Source organism: Enhydra lutris, unplaced genomic scaffold (assembly GCF_002288905.1).
Source record: "Enhydra lutris kenyoni isolate GAN:26980312 unplaced genomic scaffold, ASM228890v2 scaffoldscaffold10, whole genome shotgun sequence".
Taxonomy (NCBI): domain Eukaryota; kingdom Metazoa; phylum Chordata; class Mammalia; order Carnivora; family Mustelidae; genus Enhydra; species Enhydra lutris.
The window spans coordinates 37,852,471-37,879,592 of record NW_019154094.1 but is presented as its reverse complement, the minus strand read 5'-3'; the positions used below and the strand labels follow the sequence as shown (position 1 = coordinate 37,879,592).

The window sequence follows — 27,122 nt, the reverse complement described above, 5'->3', positions numbered from 1 at the left end:
GGAAATTTGTATTTATAAGTAGAAAGATTTTCCATCTGGAACATATGGTAGTTGAACTTTCAAGAATTTCTTTTTCATTACTGAAAAGACAAAGTTCCTGATTTTATCATAACCTAAAATCTTTCCATTTGCTTAAGGTTTGCCCTCAAGACTGCTATTTGCCCTAAGAGAAGTCACTCATTATGTACCAAGGAAAGAATGCACAATTTAAAAGGAATGCCAGAGGAGTGATACTAAGATTAGCCTCTCATCCCACCAATAAAAAGATACATGTAGATTTTTCACTCTCCACCTTATTTTCCCCCTTATTTTCATGGTTATAACATGGTTTAATAACACTGATAGTGTTATTAAAAAGAACATAAATAATAAGCCATGTATAAAAATGCAGTGCAAATAAGATATTTATAGAAAAAAATACAAATTAATGAAAATTAGTAAATGCTAAGAGAGATTAACAATATAAAGGATATAAAAATGACAACCATATTTCATATGCTGGGAGATTTATCTATGGGTCTTTTTTCTCTCTTGCCCTTCCTCAGCCCTGAATAAGTAAAGGGATGTATTTATAAGATGGTGAGCATGTTTTGGACATTCAACGGGTGTTTGTGGAAATGAACAAAGATAGTTACCTCAATCTGGTTATATACTATGTAAGAGATGAGTGAGGCTAGAGGCCAAGGAAGGATTTGCGTTAGTAGTTACTAAAAATGTGAACAATCACAGATATGCCAGCACAGCACAATAGGCAAATATACTTTTAAAACACTTCTAAACTTCCCTTATATTCTTTATGGTCTGTAAAGACATCTTAGTTCAATCCTCAACTGCTCTGCACTTAATTCCACAGCTTCTGAGTAAGAATCTCAAACATTTAAATGACTCTGTATCAGGCCAGATAATTGCTGAGATCACAGGCTAGGAATACAGGCAGAGCTACTATTCCGTTCAGGTTGTTCTACCACTCACTGGTGATCTAGGGTATATTCCGAATTTTTTTGAACTTTGAAGAATCTAGAATAATTCCTCCTACTTCACATGGTTGTAGTGGGGGTAAAAAGTCATTAGAATGATGTGCTTTTCACTGAGGAAACATGAAAAAATGTTACTGATGTCACCACCACCATCATCATCATCAACATCATAACAGGTCAAGGACATATTGCCGAATAGAAGTTCAACAATCCCTCGGCCATGCACACCTTTCCTTTCAAGTATTCATAGTCTATCTGGGGTCCTAACAACATAAAATATCAATAACATAAGTCCTTATGCTTTTTTTCCCTTGTAGCTAATTTTGGCATCTTTCACCTCTATCTATTTATGTCTTGGTTCAGCATATTCTTGTCACACACAGAAGCTGCTTCCAAAACAGACCCCAATGTGGTGTCAAGTGGCAAAGACACCGAGTGAAGTCTTTCACATCTTAGACTGTACATGATACAGCTCCGTGGGCCTCTGAGTTGGCAGCACTGGGTTGACTTCACCTGTGTGTGACAGGTGAGGGACATGGTACTTAGGTGTGAGCTCTGTGCAACAAAGGCAGCGGCAGATAAATTATAGCACAAGCAGAGGATTCAATTCTTCCCTCTTAGGTTGTTTTCCCCATGTTCAGATGTTCGGAGAACTTTCCTGCCCTGTGCCTCTGACAAGAATATGTTACATCCTACTGGAAAAGTAGGTCACAACTGTACATCAGAAAAGTTCTTATTTGTAAGCAAGAGGAATCAGATATGGCTGATTTAAGCAGAAAAGGAAATTTTTGGAAGGTTATTGGTTAGATCTCAGTTACTAGAAGCAGACTGAACAACTGGAAGCCACGGCTATTCTATTGAAATCAAGTAATCATGCCAAGCGATATTATATGTCCCCACTTGCCTTGCTGACCCAGCAGGAACAAGATATAGGAGGCTGACACAGACACTGGTGTCCTTGATTCTTCATATCATTTATTTCTAAATCAAAATCTAGGACATCAGTGTAATTGGCCAACTGTAGGTCACTTGACTGTCTTCCAGCTGTAAGGGAGACTGTGGTAAGAGAGTAAACAATGTATCTGGTATTTCCAGCTTGTATAATGGGAAGCACTATTTCTCACCAAGACTCACAAAGTGGAAAATTCCCTAAATAAAGAAAGGAATTTCAGATCAAATGCTTGGAAGTTAAAAACAATAACATCCAACAAATTCAGGTGTGGAATTATACACACAGAGTATAGTTTTGGAGTGATTCAGACCTAAGTTCATACCTTGAGCAAGCTACTCTTTCAGAGCTTTAATTTCCTCTGAAGGAAAAACCGTGGAAGGTAATATGTATATAGTAACTTGTGATATAGATTAAGTGAGATAAGGAAAGTGTCTGATATAGCCTAAGCATTTTATAAAATTATTATTATTATTATAAAAATTAACAGGGAAAGTAATAATAAATGTTAATGCAGTGTTAAGGGGTACTTTTATTATCTCAACTAAACATGGGCTGACTCAGCAAATATTCCACATATCAGAAAATAACTTGTTAGTATAGTTTTTTATAGAAAAAAAATAAAGGCCTTAAAGGTATTAAAAATGTACCCAAAGTCACTCAGTTTAGAGGTAATGGAATACTATTCAGCTTTTTAAAAGGAGAGCCTGTCATTTGTGACAACATAAATAAACGTGGAGGATGTTATGCTAAGTAAAATAAGCCAGATCAAGAAAAATACTGCATAGAATAATTTATATGTGAGAAAAAGAAAGAAAAGAATGGAAAGAAGCAAGGAAGGAAGGGAGGTAGGAAGGAAGGAGGGAAGTTAGTTGAACTCATAAAAACAAAAGAGTAGAAAAGTGTTTGCCAGGGGCTGGGAGAGAGTGGGGAAAATAGGGAGGAGTTGCTATAAGGGTACAAACTTAGCTATAAGAAAATTTTGGTGTGAGGATTTAATGTATAACATGGTGGCTATAGTTGATGATACTGTATTATATAATTGAACTTTGCTAAGAGAGTAGAACATAAGCGTTTTCTCAAACACACAGAAAAGGTAAATAAATGAAGTGTTGGATGCATTAACTCAGTGGAGAAAATACTTTCACAATGTATGCATGTACCAAATCATCACAATGTATATTTTTAATATCTTAAAATCTTGTTTGTCAGTTATACCTCAATAAGACTGAAAAAAGAAGAGATAATGAGGGTAAGATTCCAACCCAGGATTATCTAGCTCAAAAAACCACACTCTAAACCATTACAATATATCCCTTAAAATGTTATGACTATAAAATGCTTAACACAAGGAAAAATTAAGTGATATTTATTATAACTATAACACAGCCTGGAATGACGTCTCTCATTTCCCACCCCAGAGTCTCCTCAAGTCTGTTGTTCCTCACACCACCTTCTTAAGATATGGGAATAATGGGTTTCTCACATTAGCACTGGGCATGGAAATTCATCCATACTTCCAGGTACATATTAAACCTTAGTTTCTCATCATCTTGGAGTCAATATATATTCTAATAATATATTAATATTAATATAAAGATCCTAGGAATAGTGAGGCATATATGTGGAGTATTAGAGGAATCCAAATAGCTTTCTGAGTTGCCAAAGTTCTCTGCCTTCAGGACAAATGTTAGGGTTCCACATATAAAGATTAATGTTTAGAAATGAAATTTAAAATAAAATCAATAGCATTTATAATTAACCAAGTAGGTATTATGGGCCAGGCTATATACTAGGCACCACTCATCTTTCTGGGGTCCTTCAAAGCATACATTATTATTTCTATTTCATATAACAAAACTGTGTCCAAGCAGGTTAGGGACTTGCCCAAGACCACATAGCTAGGTTACAAGAGAAGAAAGGCAGGTTTTATTTATTTTTTAAAAAGATTTTATTTATTTATTTGACAGAGAGAGACACAGTGAGAGAGGGGACACAAGCAAGGGTAGTGTGAAAGGGAGAAGCAGGCTTCCCGCTGAGCAGGGAGCCTAATGCGGGGCTCGATCCCAGGACCCTAGGATCATGACCTGAACCGAAGGCAGAGGCTTAACAGCTGAGCCACCCAGGTGTCCCAAAAGGCAGGTTTTAATGGTCAAAATGGCTATGGATGGTATAAGAAGAGTATACCTAATGAAATGTGTAAAATTATCTTAATGCATCGTTAGGGTTTCCTTTCCTTTCCTTTTTTTTTTTTTTTCCTTTTCTCTTTTCTTTTCTTTTATTTGACAGAGAGAGACACAGTGAGAAAGGGAACACAAGCAGAGGGAATGGGAGCAGTGGGAGAGGAAGAAGAAGGCTTCTTGCTGAGCAGGGAGCCTGATGTGGAGCTCAATCCCAGGACCCTGAGATCATGACCTAAGCCAAAGGCAGCCGCCTAACAACTGAGACACCCAGGCAACCCTCGTTAGGATTTCTTTAGAGTAACTTGGATGTCCTAGTGAATACAATAGTTGTAGAGATTAGAAATAGTTTAATTAGCTGATTATACACATCTACTTTAATATTCTTGGTGACAAAGAGCTAACTAGCTGACAAGGCACCTTCTTCAACTTTTAGACATCTCTAGGAATGAAATGCAGTAACATCTTACTGTTCACAATGTCTCCTGGTTCTATCTAGGAGAATAAAGCAGAACAAGTAGCCACTATTCTTGACAAATGGATACAATTTCAGTTTTTCAAAATGTGAGTGTTCCATTCATTCATTATAATAGATAGATCTGTCACATAGCTTTGCCTATTTACCAATCGACAGTATACTACAAAAACATGGTAGGTCATTTAAAGAACTAAATCTCACCTCATTGATACTGTTATCAATATAATTTATATTGGCATTTTGTCTCACACTGACTTGAAGGACTATGGAGGGAGCTCCAAGTCTGCAGATCGCGGCTTGATCACCTCTGCTGTCATACTCTTTGCTCATTTCCTGAAAGGACCAAGGATAAATGCTTGGATTTCTCAATTTACTCATCCTACCTGACAGCACACACTATCTAAGCTGATTGGATCAAGACACCCCAAGCAGGAGACCCAGAGTTTAAACTCCTACTTGCTTTTAGAAGGAAAAGCTGCCCCTCACTACCACAATCCTTAGTTGTTGCTGCTAGCCCTATCATAGTTCTTAATAATCAGCATTTCATACTAAAAATTAACACTGCTTATCTTATGGCAAGCATACAACTTCAAATGTCATTTTTATAAATAAGGCAAGATTCTTCAGAGGGGTAGATTCTTTCTGACAATATGAGGCAAACATTTACATTCTCACACTGCCCAAAAGGAAATAAATCCATTATAAATTCAAGAGGGTAACTGATGATGTTCTGTATGCTTGTGTTCATTAAGGGGTTTTTTAATAGTCTTGACAGTATTATATTTCTATACGAATAAAATAAAAATTAGTAAGTGAGATCAAACTGCATTATATAATATGTAAAGAATAAATATATTATTATATACAAAGGTGTTACAGATCAAATGAAGAAAGATGGATAAAGGTCATAATGTCATAAGAAGAAGGACAGCCAGTTAATATATGAATATATGTTCAACCTTACTATTATTAATCAAAGAATTACAATTAAAATAATTGTCATATTTCACTCATCAGAATGACAAAAACTTAAAATATTAATAATACTAGTACCGTCGAGAATGTGAAAACCACACAGGATGTAAAATTCTAGCAGAAAAGTAAGGCAGTGTAACCTTTCTGGAAGGCAACATGTCAGTACGTACCAAAGTTGACAGGCAGTCATCCATGTTCTAGAAATCCATTCTAAGGAAATAAATGAACAACTGCTCAAAGAAATGGGAAGAAGGATGTTTCTCTCATTGTTTAGAGCAGCAAAATGTTAAGCAGTAGAGGACTGGTAAGATAAATAATGGAATGCTGTTCGACCATTAAAAATTATGATGTTGGGATGCCTGGGTGGCTCAGTTGGTTAAGCAGCTGCCTTCCGCTCAGGTCATGATCCCAGCGTCCTGGGATCGAGTCCCACATCGGGCTCCTTGCTCGGCAGGGAGCCTGCTTCTCCCTCTGCCTCTGCCTGCCACTCTGTCTGCCTGTGCTCACTCTCTATCCCTCTCTCTCTCTGACAAATAAATAAATAAAATCTTAAAAAATAATTATGATGCAATTTTTTATTAAGTGATATGGAATCACGTTCATAATCTAGTACTAAGTAAAAATATGTTTCATTGTGTTTGTGTGCACCTTCCCTCACAAAAAAGTCTCAAAAGACACCTTTAAAAATGTAATAGAGATGATTTATCAGAAATGGAAATTTGAGGGTTTTTTCCTTTTTTTCTTTGTATCTTTTCCACTTCTGTAGTTTTGTACTATTACTTTAACAATTAAATATACTTTAATTTTCAACAAGAAGATAGATTTTTCTAATTTCCCATTCATTTTGCACCATGGCTCAGGATATATGTATAAAAGAAAAAAACACACCCCCTTTTTTTTTGGTCCATCTCAATTTACCTTCCACAAATTTATCATGTGAAATTGGTAAAAATTGCAGAGTAAAACTTTTAGGGTTTGAGTATTCTATTACCTTTCAAAGCATTGGAGACTTCAGAATAATTTCTTTCAGCTTTCATTTGATACTAAGGTGGCAGTGAAATAGCAGGATGGAAGGAAATAGACAGTAGTCATTTTGAACTAGGAAAGACAGCAAGAAGCAATTTGCTCTGTTTTCTTTTTTTAAGATACAAGCTCCCAAGTTTCAGCTCATATTAAAATGTACACACACACACACACACACACACACACACACTTTCTCTCTCTCTTTCTCTCTCTCTCTCTTTCCTCTCTCTCTCTCTTAATCCACTGCCTTAGGCTGATCACTCATTGTGGCAGAATTAACCAGCTGTAGACTAGAGCTTGTAATTAACTCCTCCAGATTATAAAGGCATCATTAAAACCAAGCTAAGACAACATTCTCCATCCCCACTTGCAACTATGTGTGGCCATATTACTAGTTCTTTCCCAAAGAATGTGACCAGAAGTTATATGAAAAGTTGACATTTGAAGGATAATGAGTTGATAATTGAGCTTGCCTCTCCCCTTTCCCTTTTGAGACGAATGTAAAGCCACGTGTTGAATGTGGTGGGTTCCCGAATCACTGAACAGAAAACAGACCTTAGTACTACAAAAGACCATACTGAATTACGGAGTGGGTAGGTAATAAAACTCAAATGAGTTACACTACCACGATTCATGGCTTATCACCTGGAGTTCAATAACACCTTTGTTTTAGGCCTCAATGTTCTCATTTGCAAAATAAAGTATTTGAAGGAGACCAACTCTAAGTTTCTTTTAGTGCTTTTATTTTTCTTACTTTTTAATTCTCAGAAACAGTCCACGTATTGCTTACTTTCTCAGTTCACCAGCAAGTCTACTTTTTTCTTTCTTTTTTCCCTCCTACAGAAGCAGGGTCTTCAAGTTAGGGAGATATCATAGCAGACTGTTGCTTTAGTTTGAGTTCTGAATCCAAATATGGGATAAGAAGAAACAGTGAGGACCCGGAGAAATGCTTTTGACAAAGGGGTGTGAGAGATAGCAGGCCGAAGAAAATTCAGTAATAAAGAATTCAGACAGGAGAAATGGATACATAGTATCTAACAGATTTGTTCAGAGACACTTCAGAAAGGAAAATTTGTGAAAATATAAAGATGAAAAAAAATAGCAGGCATGAAATGCCTTTTGGTCCCTAAATGAATTTTATTTTGAAAAGATTCATATCACTTATATATGTATCATAAATTTATCTGTCCACTTCTTCCAGAATTTTCTAAAACCTGACAGAACATCTGCAGAAAGAGGATGTCATTCCAGGATAATCAACTGCAAGTTACTAAATTAAGATCAAAATGTCCTCAACCTTGAACAGTTTTCAAAGAGTTTTTAGAAGAAAGGAGGTCTCTAGAGGATTGTATAATTATATAATTGTACCCTTTCTAAGAGCCTATTTACAGATAAGTAAAGTTTCCCATCATTCTTTAAAGTAAAATACATGAGATAAAATAGAGTTGGTGGATATTTGTTTGGGATAGTGGGGAGGAAGTCTGTTCAGACTGCTAGTTATCTAATCAATAACCACTGTCTCCCTATTCCTTACTGTCAGAGCCCGGGTTTAGGGGACCTCATTATCCTTAAGGTTAAGGTAGTCAAGTTAAACCTTTAACTGCTTGAGATCTAAATGGAAGTCTGCTGAAGATCTGTAAGCGGTAATTTGCTGTTTCATTTTATACAGTGCCTGGCTACTCCCCACCCCCGATACTCTTCCCTGCCACAACACACACACAACACACACTCTTTTATCTTTCTTTTTTTTCCCCTCTTCTTTCCTTGTTTTATTTTTTTTTAAAGATTTTACATATTTATTTGACAGAGAGAATGAGAGAGCACACGCAGGGGGAAACAATAGAGAGAAAAAGAGGGAGAAGCAATCTCCCAACTGAGCAGGGAGCCCTACACAGGACTCAATCCCAGGACCATGGGATCATGACCTGAGCCAAAGGCAGACGCTTAACTGACTAAGCCACCCAGGCATCCCTTTTCTTTTCTTTCTTCCTGCCTGAATGGTCAGAACACTGTTAGAGATTCAGCAGCCACCTTGCAACAATGGGGATCACAGTGACATGCTAGAGATGCAGGAGCTAAAAGATGAACAGAACCCAGTCTCTTGCTGACATTCTCAGCAGCAGAATTAACTAGAGGGACTATCTCCAAACTTCTTGTTACATGCAAAAAGTGGGGTAAGCCACTCTTACTTTCCATTAGTTCAGCAAAAGCCATTACTAAAAGATACAGATTTTTAACCCCAGGTTTCTAGAATGCTACTCAGCATCCCATAGTTATACTCTTGTTTTAGACTCCTAATTACCAGATTTGCTTAGGGTAGGTGTGTGGGGAGGGCTGGTTCCTCTGGAAGGCCTGATAGTCTCCTCTTCCCATAACACACATGCCAAATGAGTAACATATTTGTGTCCACTCATCCTTCTATCTACACTTGGAGGCCAAGGAGACCTTCACTAATGACTTTTACTCCTCTCAGAATGGTTAAGAATGTGGGTTCTGGAATCAGACTTTCTAGATTTGAACTCTTAAATTGCTACTTACCAGTTTAGGACTTATACAAGTTAATTACCTCCTTTGGACCCCCATATAAAATGGGGACATGAAGTAAACACCTATATACTTTACTGAAGGGATTAAATGAACAAGCAAAGTTCTTAAACAATGTTTTCTGAGTCAATCAATTCTAGCTACTATTGTTACCTCTGACTAATTAGGATAGAATCCCCTTGCCTCCATGGGTCTCTGTCCATGTCTCTTCCATGGCACACACAATCCCATACTGCAGAACGTTGAAGATGTTTTCCATAAACAAGTGGTAAGTCATTCTTTAAGTGTTGTCCCTGGACTAGCAATATCAGCAACATGTAGGAACTGATTAGAAATATAAACCCACTGATTCAGAAAATCTGGGGGTAGAGCCCAGCAACCTGTGTCTTAATACTCTCAGGCAAATCTAATGCTCATTAAAGGTTGAGAGCAACTGAGAAAATCCATCTCAGACTCTCTTGGAGGTGCTCACCAAAAAGAGTTTCCTGGACCTCACACCTGACCAGTTGGAGAAGGGGATCAGGAATGGGCATGGTTAGCATGCCTGCCATGATTCTTCAGCACATTAATATTTGAGAATCACTGTCATTGCTAATGTGAGGCTCACTCTGTTTTTCCCGTGGACTGCCAGATTTCCTTGCAAGGAAGGTCTGTGAAAATTCATATTTATTATTGTTATTATTCTAGAATCTCTAGTGCATAGTGCAGTCTCAGGCACAAAATAATTGTTCATTAAATGGGTCTCTGAAAAGTCTCCAGTAAAGCATCAAGATTAATTCCTTCAGAAGAAGAAATATCATGCACTCACAAAAAAACAAAACCAGGGACGCCTGGGTGGCTCAGTTGGTTAAGCAGCTGCCTTCGGCTCAGGTCATGATCCCAGCGTCCTGGGATCGAGTCCCACATTGGGCTCCTTGCTCGTCAGGGAACCTGCTTCTCCCTCTGCCTCTGCCTGCCATTCTGTCTGCCTGTGCTCGCTCTCTCCCTCTCTCTCTCTGACAAATAAATTAAAAAAAAAAATCTTAAAAAAAAAACAAAAAACAAAACCACAAAGCAAAACAAACAAAAAACTGCTTAGAAGTTTAATTCTTTGAATTTCCTTGCCAATTCTTAGTTTTCATCATTTTGGATAATACTTTTTATAATTTTAATTTTTTTGTGTTTTAGGCAGTATTTTCCTTCTTCAATCAGAGAGACAGAAACATAAATACAATTAAATATTTCCTTTTTAAAATTTCCAAGAGTATATAGGTATAAGAGAAATGTAAATAATTAAACCATCAAATTACTTTTTGGGGTATGTCTGTAGTGCATATATCTGCGGGTATTAAAGATTAAAAATGTACTTAGACATTTGAAACATGCTATATTGTTGTTAAATCAATTCAATCTTGTGTAAAGTGGTAGAAATATTTTCTTCAAAAATACATCTGCAGATATAAAATCACAACCACAAATCTACAAAAACAAAAAAATAAAAAACAAACCAGTTACTGAATTAAATCCAATTGGTTCTCTTTCTCTGCTTTGTGTGTGTATCTGCTAATAATTTCATTTGCTACTGGCTAGCAGAATCCCAAATTTAAATATAAATATATATATATATTTCCTCAATTTAAAGCTCCTCATATGTATGAGCAATTACATATATATATATGTGTGTGTGTGTATATATATATATATATGTATCTGTGTGTGTGTATATATATATGTATGTATATATATATATATGAATAATTTTCAATTTAGGAAAATATATCTGGTGTCCCATTCTTTTCCCTATGAATTCTAAAGGAATACAACTTTCTGCTCTTAACAGTAAAATGTCTGTCGACTTCAAGGGTAATTTAAAGTTTTATTTATTTATTTATTTATTTTGAGAGAGACAGAAACAGAGAAAGAGAGCATATGCACAGGTGGGGAGGGGCAGAAAGAGAGGGAGAGAGAGAATCCCAAAAAGGTTCCAACACAGCATGGAGGCCGGCACAAGACTCGATCTCATGACACTGAGATCATTACCTGAGCTGAAATCAAGAGTCAGATGCTTAATCAACTGAGCCACCTAAGCACCCCTACTTCAAGTGTAAATTAATCAGCATATTTGAAAAAACATTGGTTTACGCAGTGATATACTTACTGGGGGATTATAGGCCCTCGTGCCATTGTCAAGACCCTATCCATAGGAAAGATAAGAAGGTACTTGTTTGGTTTGTAAAAAGTAGGAGTAGTGGGAGATGGTGAGTAGCCTTCTGCTGATGATACGTGATATCCATATATTTGTGTAACTAATAAGCCCACTTTCTGTATCCAAATCCAAAACACTTATATCATTAATGCCAGGCAAAAAAAGTAAGATTCACATGTCTGCTATATCATGATATCACAATGCCTCTGAACTCATGTGAGCATGTCTTGGCTTTGTCAGTGGGGTAAACTAGGGCCTAGGACCCACTACCACCCCAGACCAGGCAAAGCAGTCCAAGACTTCTTTAACTGTTGTGAGAGAGTCTCTGGAAGGGGTGCTCACTCTACTATGATGTGTACGTTCTCAAATACCTTTGTACATAGCAGGCATCAATATATGTTGAATGAATAAGTAAATTGGTGTCATAAAACAGATCTCATACTTAACATAAGGAAAATCCATTCATAAGCTGGAATTCCTCCCTATTCCTCCTCACCCCCTATTAAACTTGCAATCAAACAATTATAAAAATTTAGAGCTGAAAAAATTTTAGAAAGAATCTAGACACCACTCACAAAGTTATGTAACTTTAATTTAGTGGTAAAAATAACTGATTTGGGACTCAAACAGATGTGAATCCAAGTTCTACTTCTACCATATTTTCAATGAGCAAATAACTATTTCTGAGGCTTTATGCCATGTGTACATTATGGGGGGAACATAATAATATATATTTTTACTGTATGACTATCAGGGGATTAAATGACACAACCCATTTACAATGGTTAGCTAAGTGCCTTGCACCTAGTAAGCACTCAAGACATAAGCTAATAGAGGAGAGATGAAAACAAAATAAACCCTCAGTGACTGACTGCCATCCCAGTAGTCCCAATGGTCATAATGACCTTCCATTCAGCCTACTCCCTTTCCATTAAGACTAAGGAGAAAAGGATGCTTAAAATTCTTGATCTCTGCAGAAATATGAAAGGTACTCTCATTCTTTATATTAGTTCTGTAGAAAACCAATTTGTAGCTCTAAGATGTATCTTCCCACCCAGCCCCACACCTCGCAGGATCATATAATGTCACAGGAAATGGAAAAATCAACAACATACAACCAACAAGCTAAGTTACAAGCCAGTGAAGATTTATAGATTTGATAGAGACAATATGATTATATTATTATACATTAAAATAAGATAATATGAAGTACTTAATCTAAAACAAAACAACACAAAAACCTGAAGATCTATAACTTCCACAATAATCCTTATAAAAATAATCAGCTAAAAATCTATTTAGAAGGTTTTTTTAATAAAAAGACTATCTCTATATAACTTTTAATGCACAATTAATGAGGACAATTCAACAAAACTCAAACAAATATTTGCAGATGTACTATTAGAAGAAAAGAACAGAGTTAGATGCTGCAGGCCTAAAATTATGTTTCAGGATAAGACTCTAAACTTGGCCTCAAATAAATTAACATGTACTGGAGTGGATGAGCCATGTACAGAATGTAAGAATCCTAGACGGCCAAAGTAAGTGCTGAAAATAATATGTAGGGATTCTTGGGGCACCTGGGTGGCTCAGTGGGTTAAAGCCTCTGCCTTCAGCTCAGGTCATGATCTCAGGGTCTTGGGATCGAGCCCCACGTCTGGCTCTCTGCTCGGCGGGGAGCCTGCTTCCTCCTCTCTCTCCGCCTGCCTCTCTGCCTACTTGTGATCAAATAAATAAATAAAATCTTTAAAAAAATACGTAGGGATTCTTAAGGAAATTAAATATTGGTTAATTGATTCAGCAATGCCAAAAAGGAGCAATTTCCCTTTGACCGGTCTTTGAAGAGGTCCCTTTCTCTCCCTACTAACACTGAGGCTAGGGTAGCATGGGGAATACAGGAATATGGGGATGAAGAATTTTCTCTTACCTAAGTGGCTGGAAGCAGATTTTCTTACGAGGATGTGGTGTAATAATATTTAAGGGCTGTTGAGGTCAGAGAGATAGGGGTTTAAATATCCTGGCTCCATATCTTGCTATCCGTCAAGATGCTTATTTTTTCAACACCTCAATATCTTTTATCTATAAATTGGGGATGATGGTAATCAGGTCTCCCACCTGAATATGCGAACATGATATGGTGCATATAACAGGGCCAAGTTTGGTGCCTGGCACACCGGAAGTGCTCAGTATGGTCAGTTAAGTGGCACCAATGGCAATGGTAATGGTGGTAGTGGTGGTAGTGGTGGTATTGATCCAACCTCCCCCACCCCAGGATGGGCTCTGATGAGGAGCAGAGTTGAAGGACTTCTGCCATCACGAGGCTTTATAACAATTCTTAATAAATGTAAGCTGATTATTCAAATGGTTATGTGCAATTTAAGAAAAAGAAGGACATGAGATTTGCTCAGCTACTTAACAGTATTAGTAGTGATAGTACTTATGGAAGTTAAAATGTATTTAGTGATTAGTATATGCCAAATAGTGTGCTAAATGCTTTATTAAATTACTATAACAATACTATGCAGCAGGTCATAGTAGCTTTGTATCAGCTCTGAACTCACCAGAGTTACAAAAACACCTAACATCTCACGGTCAGTGTCTAATGGAAAAAAGTTCAAATTCAGTCTGTCAGATTTGTTCTTAAGTACTAAAGTATGAAAGTAACCATTTTGCCCTTTGCTGATTTCCCTTTTGAGGCCTGGGTATTATTCTCAGTCCCCCCCGCCAGATGAAGAAAAGAGAAAATTGTTGGTCTCAACGCTCAGCTTTTCCCTTTTCAAATCAGGAATTGTTTCAACAAGCAGCAGTGAATGCTGTCTCCAACTCCAGTCATTTTGATGACCAGGTGTCAGATACCAGTGGAAATAAATGCTCTGTCACAACCTTACCCTCGTAGAGAAACATTACAGAAATGGTAGGGAGCAGGAGGTAATAGAAGCATGCCTAGGAGGGATATTACCTGGCCTGGTGGTGGTGGTGATGATGATGATGATGACAATGGCAATGATAAATAGACCTCGCTGTGCTCTAGGCGTTGGGTTAAGTGCTTGGTATGGGTAACTTCACTTACTCTTGAAAACAGTCCTAAGAGGATGGAATATTATCATCATTTTATAGATGGGAATACTGAGGTACAGGTAATCAGGTAAACTGATCAAGTTTATACAGTTAGCAAGTGAAAGAAGGAATGTGAAACATATCCAGTGCCTGCAATCTTAACCATTATGCCATACAGCCTTCTGAAGATAAAAAAAATTCCAGTGATCTTTCCCATAACCCATCCCTGCACTGCAAACTTAAGTGAGTCCGAGAGAAAGAGCCAGCAAGCTTGGAGTGTGGCAGCTGAGAAAGTGTCAGTCATTTCTAAACAATGTACTTTACTCATAAGATACAGTTTCTGAGATAATCTTCTCAACCAATATTCAAGAAAAGGAAGCAAAGATTTGAGTGTATGTCCCAATTTGCAAGAAGGTAGGACTGCATATTTGACATCGGGTTTAACTATTCCAGAAAATGTGGTCCCAGTAGACATACATGCTAGTAGATCTTCCCCACGTACCAAATCAAAAACCAATATGTCTTTTCCATGTTGCTTTTCATAATCCCACCCTTTAATATCTGCCATTCATTCTCTAGCATCTTAGTCCCTCCATTTCTGTACAGAAAGATGCTAACTGTATGTTCTCTGATGTTAAAAGGGTGTGTTATGACAGGGAGCCATGGTGCCTCAACATTTTTTTTTTCATCTTAATTCTATTATGCCAACTCCACTGAACTTAATTATAGGAATACAGAATTACACAATTACCCTCTGTTCTGTTCTTCAGATGCTATATTTTGATAAAATTTACTACATGCTGTTCTCCCCCTGAACACTAGAAATGGATGTGTGTTGATATAAAATATGTTATAATTACAATTAAAATATAGCTTACATAATGACAGCGTTAAAATACAATTATAGATGTGCAGAGACAACATGGCCATGCATTTTTTTAGTATAAGGACATGCTTAGACCAGTATCTGATAGTCAAGTGAATAAGGAACAGAAAAAGCCTAAAGGGAGCTTGCACCAGTAAGATAAAAATCCCCCCCACCATGTTTTCAATTGAAAAGTGAATGGAAGATATGAAATGCCTTGTGAAATTGTTCAAAGTAGGTGCCATAATGGGATATTATAAGAAAACCCCATTATTTTTCCTTGAATACCTAGGTCATTGCATAAATTCTTATGTACAACTGACCCTTGAACAACATGGGTTTGAACTATGTGGGTCCACTTTTACATGGAGTTTGTCGATAAACACAGTACAGTACTGTAAATGTCTTTTCTCTTTCTTATGATTTTCTTAATTATATTTTATTTTCTCTAGTTTATTGGTGGAGTACAGTACATGATACACATAACATACAAAATATGTATTAATCAAATGCCTATGTTATCAGTAAGTCTTCAGGACAGTGGAAGACAATTATTAGTAAAGTTTTGGGGGATATGAAAGCTATATGTGGATTTTCAATGGTGTGGGGTAAGTGCCTTTAACCCCACATTGTTCAAGGTCCAAATGTATTATCAATGATGCAAATTCTCAACTGAGTTTTAAATTTTACATATATATATATATATATATATATATATATATATACACACATAAACATATATATATTGCACTGAACTAGATAGTTCAAAATTATTTTTAATAAAATAGATACTCTATCACAACTAACTAACCTTACAAAATATAGTTATTGCTACATTACCACAATGAAAGGTAGGAGATTGAAATGTTACTATAATGTTTGCGGTATGGTGTTTTGACTTAAAATAATTGTCACAAATACTGTTAAAATAATTGTGATATCATTTTGTTCAGTTTTATTGCAAAAACAAACTATAGGATTTGTTTTCATTTCATGTAATTGTCTTTAACTAGGAGCTATTAAAATTTTTGAGAACACACAGTGTTAACTGTATTATCTCTTTATTTTTATTTTTTAAAGATTTTTATTTATTTATTTAACAAAGAGAGTGAGAAAGCACAAGTAGGGGAGTGGCAGGCAGAGGGAGAGGAAGAAGCAGATTCCCTGTGGAGCAGTGAGCCCTATGTGGCTAGATCCCAGGATCCTGGGTTCATGACCTGAGCCATAGGCAGATGGTTAACCGAATGAGCCACCCCCCTATATTATCTCATTTATTGTTTTTTTTTAAGATTTTATTTATTTATTTATTAGTGTGTGTGTGTGTGTGTGAGAGAGAGAGAGAGAGCGCATGCACAGGCAGGCAGAGGCCGAGAAGCAGTCTCCCTGCTGAGCAAGGACCCTGATGTGGGACTGGATCCCAGGACCCTGGGATCATGACCTGACCTGAGCTGAAGGCAGCAGCTTAAGCGACTGAGCCATCCAGGCGTCCCTCATTTATTAAAATAGCACTTCCATGTAATTATTCTTAACATGACTATTTTATTAAAATGTATCTCTAGTCCAGACATTTCTTCATAACTGCAGACTTGTATTTCCAACTGTGCATTCAACATCTCTGTTTATATGTCAAAAAATTTCTCAAACCTTATACCTCCAAATCTGTTCCTTAATTCCTCAGTTGTGCTCCACTCCATCTGAAGTGATAGTAATCCCACCTCTCCAGTTGCTCAGGCCCCACATCTTGGATTCACCTTGTCCCCTTTCTTCCTTTCACATCTCCCATTTGATTCACCAGAAAATACTGTCGTAATCTTCCAAATGTATTACTTCTTGAAGCACTTGTTGCACAAATCACCAACAACCATCTCAGAGACATCTGTAATCACCTCCTGAGATTATCCCTGATTCCTCTCTTTCCCTCATCCTCAACACCACAGATGAAATTCTTTTAAACCAAGAGACAGATCATGCCCCACCTCCACTAACATCCTACCACACTGCCTACACTTAAGGTAAGACAAAATGCATGTGATGGTTTCCAATGACTTACCTCATCTGCCCCCTCATATCTCTGACCTGAAGCCCTCCTGCTGCCCCTTTCTCTTCCTGACTTACTCAATTGTAGTGGCATCCCTGATATTCCTCAAACCTGCCAGGCATATTTCTGCTTTGGAGTTCTGACACTGGTTGTTCCTGCTCGCAGGGAGTGGTCTTCCCCTAATCCATTCTGACAATTCCCATGCTTCAAGTCTTTGCTCAAATGCCACCTTATAAAATTCATCCTGACTACCATAGTTAAAAATAGAACCCACCTGTACACTCCTCAGCACTCCCAAACCAACACTCTTCAGTGTGCTTCACATTCTTTCCCTTGTCCCAAAGGGCTCATCAACTTCTAACATACTCTAGGACTTATTTATAACATCCATCTGTTTCCATGTGAGAGTGTAAACTGAGAGACAGAAGAATAGATATAGGAGGAAGGGAAGAGGAGAGAGGAGGAAGGACAGAATGTGGGGGGGGGAGCTCTTGTCTATTTTAGTCACTGATATATCCAACCATCTAGAACAGTGCTGAAGGGGGAGGCTTAATAAATATTCCTGGAGAAAAAAGATATCTATAAAACTAGTAGTAAAGCTCAAAAAGTTTAAATAAGTTCTTCACGGTTCTGCACTAGAAATGGGTCACAGTGGACTTCAAACTTGGGGCTGGCTAACCTCGAAGCCCACTACTCTGAACCTGTCTGGTATCTAAGCCCATGGCATTCCTGATTCACCTGAATCAGTGACATAGAAATTCTAATTCCACTGAATACTATCACTAAACTGTGTTCTCTCTCTCAATCTGTGTAATATTTTCCATTTTTAAAAAAAGATTGTATTTATTTATTTTAGAACACTAGGACTGGAGCTCAAGTGCCTGGTGGGGAGGGGCCAAGAGGGAGGGAGAGAGACAAGCAGATGCCAAGTGGAGCAGAGAGCCTGACAGGAGTCTCAATCCTACTACCCAGAGATCTAAGGACCCTGAGATTATGAACCCAGCTGAAATCAGGAGTCAGATGCTTAACTCCTGAGCCACCCAAGTGCCCCTAATATTTTCCATTTAAACAAAGAAACAGAAGAGTGAAATCCAACATGGATTATTATGGTAATTTTACAGTAAATTTAGCAATAATGACATTTAAGAAATAGTGATATTTAATAATAGTGTAATAATAATAAATAAAAGCTTTTAAATGTATTAAACACTCATTACATGCTAAACAGTGCTAAAATATTTCCATGTATATTTTGTGCAATCTTTATAATTACTTATTCAGACAAGTACACTTGTATCATTCCCATTTCAAAGATAAGAAAATTAGTGAACGGTATGGTACTTGTTTGATCAAGGTGAGTCTGGTGATAAGTGGCGAGTATGAATTTAAATTCAGATCTAACTCCAGAATTTTATTCTTAACCCCTACATGAAAATTCTATGATTCCTTTGATAAAAGTATGTTTTCTCCAGGAAAATATCCCACATTATCTCTGTCTGTGCTAATACATTCAGAACATAGTCAAGTTTAAAACATGATAAAAATGTTTAAGTAGTGCTTTAACGAATGGAAATATTTTCATCTAAACAATAATGCAGAAAAGCAGGCTGAGCCTTTGAAGTGGATTCCTTGCTATCTTCCAACAAGGACAAGAGAAAGAACTGGCAGCCGCAGAATGGAGAGAGCACAACACCCAGAGATGGAGAGTTCTGTAAATGACCAATTATAAAACTGTTTAGCTGCAGCACTTTTATAGCAAGAGGCAAAATAATCCATTAAACTGAAAATTCTCCTACCCCTCACTCCATGGCCCACACAAACATTAATGTTGCATTTGTTAGGATGTATTTCCTGTGCTCCTTCAACTTGACTTTCAGCAATTGTATTAATACAGTCCTATCACTTTGCACATATATCTGAATGATGGATTTTCCCACTTGAGGTCTGTAGAAAGAGTGGAGTGAATGAAATAAAGTTCAGGAACAGCCATCATCATCCATAATGATGGGCACTGAATCAGGACAAGAAGAAACATCTTTTCTCATTTGTTTGAGAGAAAAGCCTACTATGTATTTAAAGCCTACATATTGTTGAATAATGGAAAACAAGCATCTTTCACTTGGAGGTGAGGATTTGTGTGCTCAAGTCTCAATAGACAGAATTAATCTCATTGCAGAACTGTAATAATTTTTTTTTTCTGCAAACGGATGTGGTTAAGGAATCAGCAACTCTGATGTTGTCCTCAAACCAACACAATTTCAGAGTAGGTGAATATATGATTATTTTAAATATTTCTGCATAGGTGCAACAACTGAGCAGCATGCATAGTGGTTAACAACGAGGGTATTGTCAGGCAAACCACTATGTGAATCTAGACTTTGCCACTTACCAAAAATGTGACTTGGGGCTCTGAGAATCACTTCCTTCAGCTGTACATAGGGATGATAACACGCCTTTTGCAGAACTATTTTAAGAACTAAATGAGATGAAGTACTTACAGTGCATGGCATAATGGCTCATAGGAAAGATAAAGTTATTACTGTGGTCACTACTGTTATTGAAAAGAAATAAGAACTTCTGTTCTTACAAAATGAGATATGTATCCTGTATTATTGTAACTTCATATTATTTTATTTTGACATAATAATCCAATAATTTGATCCAAGAACATCTAGTAGTAAGGATAATTGAAAGTAGGTTACTTGTCAAACATGGAAATGCTGTCACAGTAATGGCTGGCATAATGCTCTTCTCAGATATTTACCTGTGAAAACATTTTGTTTTGCCTTTAGTAAGTGCATAAAACACATATATTTGCTGTGCCAATTGACAAAAGGTCTATGAATTAATCAGTCTGACTATATGTTGCATAACTGTCCTCTAAACAGTGATCATATACACAGATGTTGGGAAAATGTGTTTGTGACTCTTCTTTTTTGCCTACAAAAAACAAGTAGTTAGGCTGGATGCTTCCTGTAGAGTAACCCAGGAGTTTAATGTACTTTATACTCCATTATGCCATGAAAAATGCTTCTCTGCCCTGGAAACATCGACAAAAGATTTATTTTAATGAAGGGAGCTAAGTAGGGTTCTAAAGTTTCCAAATAGGAGGCCTCTATGCTGCACTCTACATCACAGGTGTTCACCTTATCTCTCAACTGCATCAGGTTGTGATAACAAATACTTAAAGTTAATACAGTAAATATTGGGAAGAGTGGGGAAGAATGCAGAGTTGTGAATATCCCAGACCTGGACTAGAGGATTATATTTAAAGTAAAGAAAATATCATATATAATTTTTCAATTAATGAATGTCAGTCAGCAAACCTTACATTAACATAAGAAATCAAGTGTTTTGGCTAGGAGGCTTTTAATTGCACAGGCCTGAAAACAAATTCAAAATAGTAGAAGAAATTTTTGTATTAATTTATTTATTTTAAGAACAAGTGCTGGAAATTCAGGGATGCAGCTAGATTTGGATATAGCTAGATTTGAGAGTTTCAGAATATCTTCAGGGCTCTGGCTTTCTCTCCGTCACTCAACCCTGCTTACTTCCCTGTGACTTTATTCTACAGAAAGTCTTGTGACTTTATTCTACAGAAAGCTATTGGGAGTCCCAGAGTTGTATCACCCTAGCTTAGAAATTCCGGAGAGAAGAGCCAATTTTCCCATTTTCCTCTGGCAGAAAAGTCCTGGGAAGGATTTTGATAGGTCTAGCTAAAGTCAAAAGTCTACACCTGAACTCATCACCTGCTTTGCCTGAGTTCTGCCAGGGGACTCATCCCTGGGGCCAGGAAGGAGGCAAGAAGTCACTATCTGGCATCATTGCAAAAGAAACTCTGGAGTTTTTGCAAGATCAAAGGGAAGAGAACACTGGATAATAAAAGTTATATCTGCTACTATAAAGCCCACAGTTCTTGCTCCCTACCTGGTGTATTATAACCATGCAGTAAGCTGACCCAGGAAGTCATTTTCCTCAGTACCAGCCTTGATATACATGACCGAGGAGCACACTGGCGAAACAAGGGATAAGGTTTAAATATGGGAAATCAGCTAGACTGATATTAACTAAGATATCCGTGTGAAAATATTCTTTAAAAGTTTTCCCAAACTCACTCTAAGTTCAAAGTGGGAGCTGGAAATTCAATGTCATGGGGTTTGGATTAAGAGTAGGTTTTCTTCAAGCAAGCTATGACCCAAAGAGATTAAAAAACTTAGAAACCACATTTGTTTTTAAAGAAAAAAAAATCACATGAAGTAATTGAGGCCTAGAAAGATTATGACTCATTTAGGGTAAGAGAGTTAATTCATGGCAGGACTGAGATTGGAGTGTACTTTGTGTAATCCAGCTATGGTCTTTGAAGTCCATGACACAATCTATAGACATAGGAAACAGAGCATTTATGATTTGTTATACTCTCAGTGTTTATGAAATTGAAGCAAAGGCATCCATTACTTCAATTACTTTTGAAGAGAAAAATCCCCAAAGACATCTTAATGTTATGGGCACATATACATAAAATACACATGTAGAGGTATCTTCAAATATAGGATGTGCCTGTCTCTATTCCTTCCCTCTCTGCTTTTTTTCAAAAATGTCCCTTTAAAAATTGCCTACTCACCATCTGTTAGGTAAATTTCCTGAAACACAGTAAATGTGGAGGCAGAGATTGTTATAGAGCCTATTCCAAATGGCACTGACACCTGTATTTATGAAATTTTGTGAAGAGTTAGGTTAGAGTTATTAAAAAAAAAAAGTCCCCACTATAGTAATACCACACTAACCTAGGTACCCAGTTCTATCCAATTACATAAGATAGAAAGAGAGAAGAGAGGGAGCAAAAGAAAGGAGGAAGAAAACTAGAGAAAAAAAATTATATATATATATATATAATATCCCCAAAGTTGGAGATTATATTCAAGCTTCAATGAACATTCAGAAATTTACAAATGTATTTACAAATGTATTTCATTTATGATATAAGTTCCACAGGTTTAGGTTTGCAATATGCCCCAAACAAGAGTCAAGTTGGCCACTTTTTCCATTTAGTTGCTTCTGAAGGGACAAAGCAACTGAAATAGACACCATCCAACTCCAAGCCCATAGCTTAGACCATGTCACTGGCCATGAAATATTGTTCATTCAGAGTCAGGATGTAGTGAGAGTAATTTAAACGCTCAGAGTGTTTGCTCTCAAGTCAATAACAGAGAAGCCTTGAATAAAAACATGCCTATTACTTTCCACTATAATATATCTTACTTATAGCCCACAAAAGAGTGGTCGGGAGATTTATCCTTTGGACACCATATTATATAAGCTCTTCACTTTAAGCCATCCCCACTCTCTGATTATTTTTTAAATATGTTATTCATAGTCAAAATTAATTTACATTTAATCTTTCTTAGCATTAGGAAGGTATTATTTTGTACAGGCTCAGAAACAAATCTCCAGAAATTCCTCCCTGATGCTTCTTTGAGGTTGAAAATGCATTGCAGTGTGGTTGCAGTGACTTAATTCTAGTTGGCAGAGCCCTGGCCACACACTAATTTCATTAGTCTCAAATTCCTAGATTTGAAAGACCCAGCAAACATCATTCCTGTCCTCTGACATGTCACTTACTAATCAATTCAGTGTGCATAGAAGAGAGAGAGAGAGAGGACTTGCTTAACTCATATCTTCAGTCTGCTATACCAGTAGACAAATGAAAATTCAAAGTCATAGACACTATTTACATCTGAGGATTCATTCTTGCCCAGGTCCTCATTCTCAGGAAAGAACTACATTCTAGTTTTTGCTGGCAGCAACAGCATTTGCTACATTTATTAGTATTTCATTACTCTTTCCTGTCCTCAATCCCCACCCGCAATGTGTAGCACTCCCCCATTTAAGTCACTAAGTATTCCTTCCCCCAGCCCAGAAGCTTATCTCACCATAAATTTTTATCTCAAATGATAGGCTTGGTATGGTCCCCACAGCAAGCTACAGGGCTCAGGAAAAGAAAACTCAAATATCTGGAGAGCTAAGAATTCAATAATTTAGAGGAGGGTTTTCTGTATTGTTTGTTTGTTTGTTTGTTTTAAATATAGGACAATCTTAATTGAGCTGAACCCTGCATTCCCAGCAAAGATTCACCTACCATTCTTTTCCTCTCTCTAAATTGATTGTGCCTTTGAACAATGGGTCTGTGTACCATTATTCTTGCTATTCATTTTGCAAGCTTACAGAGGCTGGGAAACTGGAGATTAGACTTGCATGCCAGGAGCTCCTATGATCATGTGCAAAAAAGGCTACTGGAAGAGACTGTTGGAATATATAAATATATATTCCAACACGGGCAATGGTTAAGCATGTTGCCCACACCAACAGTTATACCCAGCTCACAGCACAAGCTACAAGTTGGTAGCATTCCTCCTACTACCAGCCTCTTCTCCATAAATGCAGGTGAAAACTGGGGGCTCTTTTCCCCTCAGCTGTTCAATCCAACATGAATAGCTGCAATTTGCAAATTAGAGGAAAATGACAGTGTTTTCTCTGAATGGTTTTAGTCCCAACCCACACTGCTAACATTGGCGTTCGCTTCCTTTCCTTCCCAGCCCAGGGAACGAATGGGGGAACTAAGCATAAGGCAAACCATTTCTTTTCCTCACAAGAGCCTCAGGTTCACACACCAGAGGAAGAATCAGCTCCCCCTGGAATCTTTTTCAGCAAACACAGTCCCTCAGCCTAGTCTGCAATCCCTCTCTTGACTTTAACATTTCACTCTTTTTCGACAGACAGGCCCATCTGCAGCACTGCCTGTGCTCTGAGGGAAGAGAGAAGCAGGCACCAAAATAATTTAAAAATGTGAGACACCAAATGTGCCTTCAACCCCCAGGGCTCAGGGCTCACAGGGCTGTGAGTCACCCCAGTGGTTCTCAGGTGATCTCTGACCTCACTCTATCCTGCTGCACTGCCCTCTTAAGTTGTCTAGCTTTAAAAGCTCAGGCAAGAAGGAAAGGCTTCTGGGTTTTGCTTACAATAGCCTCGCCTCTTCCCAAAAGCACCATCTCAGAATTAAGGGTGCCCCCAAAGCATTTCTGAGTTTGCAAATAGGGATTCCTAGGGATTCCCAGGACAGAACACACAAGAAGTGTTAGGGATGCTCAGAAGATCAGAGGGGCCACACCAGGCTGCAGCCTTGGGCAGGCACCTCTCCTGGTGCACCCACAAACTTTATACTCCTAGGAGCTGATGTGGTGACAGCTTGAATTTCTCAAGGAATCCCATCCAGGAACCCAGTACCCTAGGGAAAGCATTTGGAAGGGACCCAATTCTTTAGATATAGGGAGCATAAGGACACCAGGGTTAGCCAGAACATCTGGAGAAGGGATTAATTGGGTTTGGACACTATCAGGCAGGGAGAGGGCTGTGTATTAGGAAAGGATCATCTCAAGACAGAGATGAACAAAACACTTGGGGTGGGGGGAGAGGGAGAGAAAAAAAAAAAGAAATTGAAAGAGAAGGAGCGAAAAGGAGAAAAACAAAGAAGGAAGAAAGATAAAGAGATACACCGGAGAAATAAGAAGGGAACCCACAATCACACAGATCCTGAAACTCAATTTCTTAAAATCCGAAATCCATCCATTTATACCCAATGCAGCACAGGAGCCACGGGGCACAAAATGCAGGAGCAGGCGGAGAGAGAGCACTGCAGTAGAACCCACCGCTCAGCTGCCCCGGATCCACCTTCCTCCCATTTTCGGCATTGCCCTCTGGCGCCCAGAGCAGGAGGACCGCCGGCTTTACTCAGCGCACCCTAGTGCCTCCCTCAGGAGCCTTCTCTCCTGGCTCCGGGAATCGTCCGCGGAGCCGAGGATAGGGGCTGAGGGTCTGTGTTAGGGAGGTCGTGGGAAATGATGGGCGGAGGGTGGAGGCAGAGAAAGCGATTTTGTTTCGCAGTTAGCATGAGCTCATCTCTGGGATCTGAAGTGGCTGGAGTAGAAAGCTGATCGCCCAGCTCCTGCCAGTGGCCGGAATGCAAACGCAATTTAGACGGTGCAAACAACTGCCCAGAGCAAATCACCCGGGGGTCGCGTCTGCGGGTGGCATCTCCCCATTTGGAGAGCGTCCCCGTGCCTTCCGCCCCATGCCCTCGCAGAGACAGGCTACAGGTCGGGAGATCCAACCTGAGAGACATGGGCAATTAACATCCACATGTAGGTGAAGACCTAGCCCTCGGTTTAAGATGCGCCCCCCCTAAGCTCTTCTCGAAAATTTCCAAGGGAGCTGCGGCTTGCTGGGCGGCTTGGGGCTGGGAAGGAAGCTGGGGAGTTGAGAAATGCCCAGTTTCGAGGCGTCTTCTCATCTTTCATATTCCATGAGCCTAACCGGCTCTCACAGGAGCCCGGCACTTTTACAAGCCTGTTTTGGACCATATTTCACTCTAATGCAAACCCATTTAAATCATCGCCTTGTTTTTCGCAGATTGCTTCTTGTAAATGGGGCCATAAATCCAGGATGTCAAGCCGGATGGAGTGGAGCGCGGACAGGGGAGAGATGGAAGGGAAATGAACCAAGCAGGGAAGGTACCTCCTCGGGTGGGGTGGGAGGGATTCGCAGGATCTCCAGGGTGGAAATGAGCGAAGGCTGACCTGACCCCGCACCCCTGGAGTCCAAGCCAGCTTTTGGAATTAAGTGCGCGGGGAGCTAAAGCGCGCTGTGCCCCGGAGGGAGCGCCTCCCTACCTGGAAGAGCCTCAGGATGTTGGCTACCATGATGGAGACCGAACTCCCCGAAGCCCCAATCACTCCAACTACTTTCTCCGGCTTGACGAAAACCGGAGGCTCGCCGTTGGTGCAGCGCACGTCGGAGGTGTCCTTCTGGATGAGCGCCTGGACGAAAGTGAGCGACTGTTCGAGCGCGTAAGTGTCCCTGGAACAAGTGTCCAGGATCCGCGCGCCCAGCGTCACGTTGGGCAGCAGGTTGGGATCGCTGTTGATCTGGTCCAGGGCGTAAAGCATCGCTTCCAGCCTGTGGATCCCGTTCTCCCTCTTGATGTCGCCGCAGGGCACTCCGCTAGGACCCTTGGCATGCACCGGGAACAGCCCCCCGAGGGTGACGTCCCCCTCGATCCGGATAGAGTGCGGGGCGTACATCTCCTGGCCGCGCGCCGCCGCCGCCAGCGCGCACAGGAGCACCTCCAGTACGCAGCAGGGGAACTTCATCAAAGTCAGGACGCGGAGCAGCTTCCCCAGCTGGACCATGCTGCTCCGGCTACTGCGGTGGTGGCGGCGGCGGCGCTGGAGGGGATGGTGGCGGGCTTGCCGGGGTCCGCGCCCCTTGGGGTGAGGTCCTCCGGGGAAGCCCAGAGGCTCTTGCAGGCACGGAGGGTGGGGGCGCCCGGGAAGGGGCGGCCAGAGAGGCTACGGGGTCCCGCGGCGCCTGCCAGATTGGGGCTCCGTGCGCTCCTGGATTCGCCGGCCGGCGCGCCGCGCTCGCGCTCCCCGGCTTGCCGCTCGCGCTCTCCAACAACCCAGCACTGGGGAGAGGGCAAGGATTGCTATCGCTTTAAATGGTCGTTCGGCTCCCTCTCCTCCTCCTCCCACTCCCTCCCTCCCTCTCTAGCTCTCCGACTCTCCCCACCCTTCCAAGTGCCCGCCCTCCCCCACTGGTTTGCATCATCACGCAGGGAGGGGCTGCGTGCTGAGGTAAGGAGGGGGGAATGGGTGGGCGGCTAAGCAGGGAGTGCCTCGGACTGGGGAGTTTCGCGGTCCCCAGGGAATCTAGGATTACAGGTCTTAGGCGAGAGCTGAACTCCTTCTCCTAGCTCCCGGTAGAAGCCTCCAGCTCGCCCGCCTGCACCCACACGCACC

The 27,122-nt window shown here is 39.6% G+C and overlaps 1 protein-coding gene across 1 annotated transcript in view; it reads right to left on the bottom strand.

The window, feature by feature from the left end:
- Positions 1-26,513, bottom strand: part of LOC111144132 (glutamate metabotropic receptor 7) — a 914,585-nt gene extending 888,072 nt beyond the window's left edge. The window contains exon 1 of the mRNA XM_022498291.1: positions 25,995-26,513. Coding sequence (XP_022353999.1) covers positions 25,995-26,513 — 519 coding nt within the window. The remainder of the gene's footprint in view (positions 1-25,994) is intronic.
- Between the last annotated feature and the right edge of the window lie 609 nt (positions 26,514-27,122).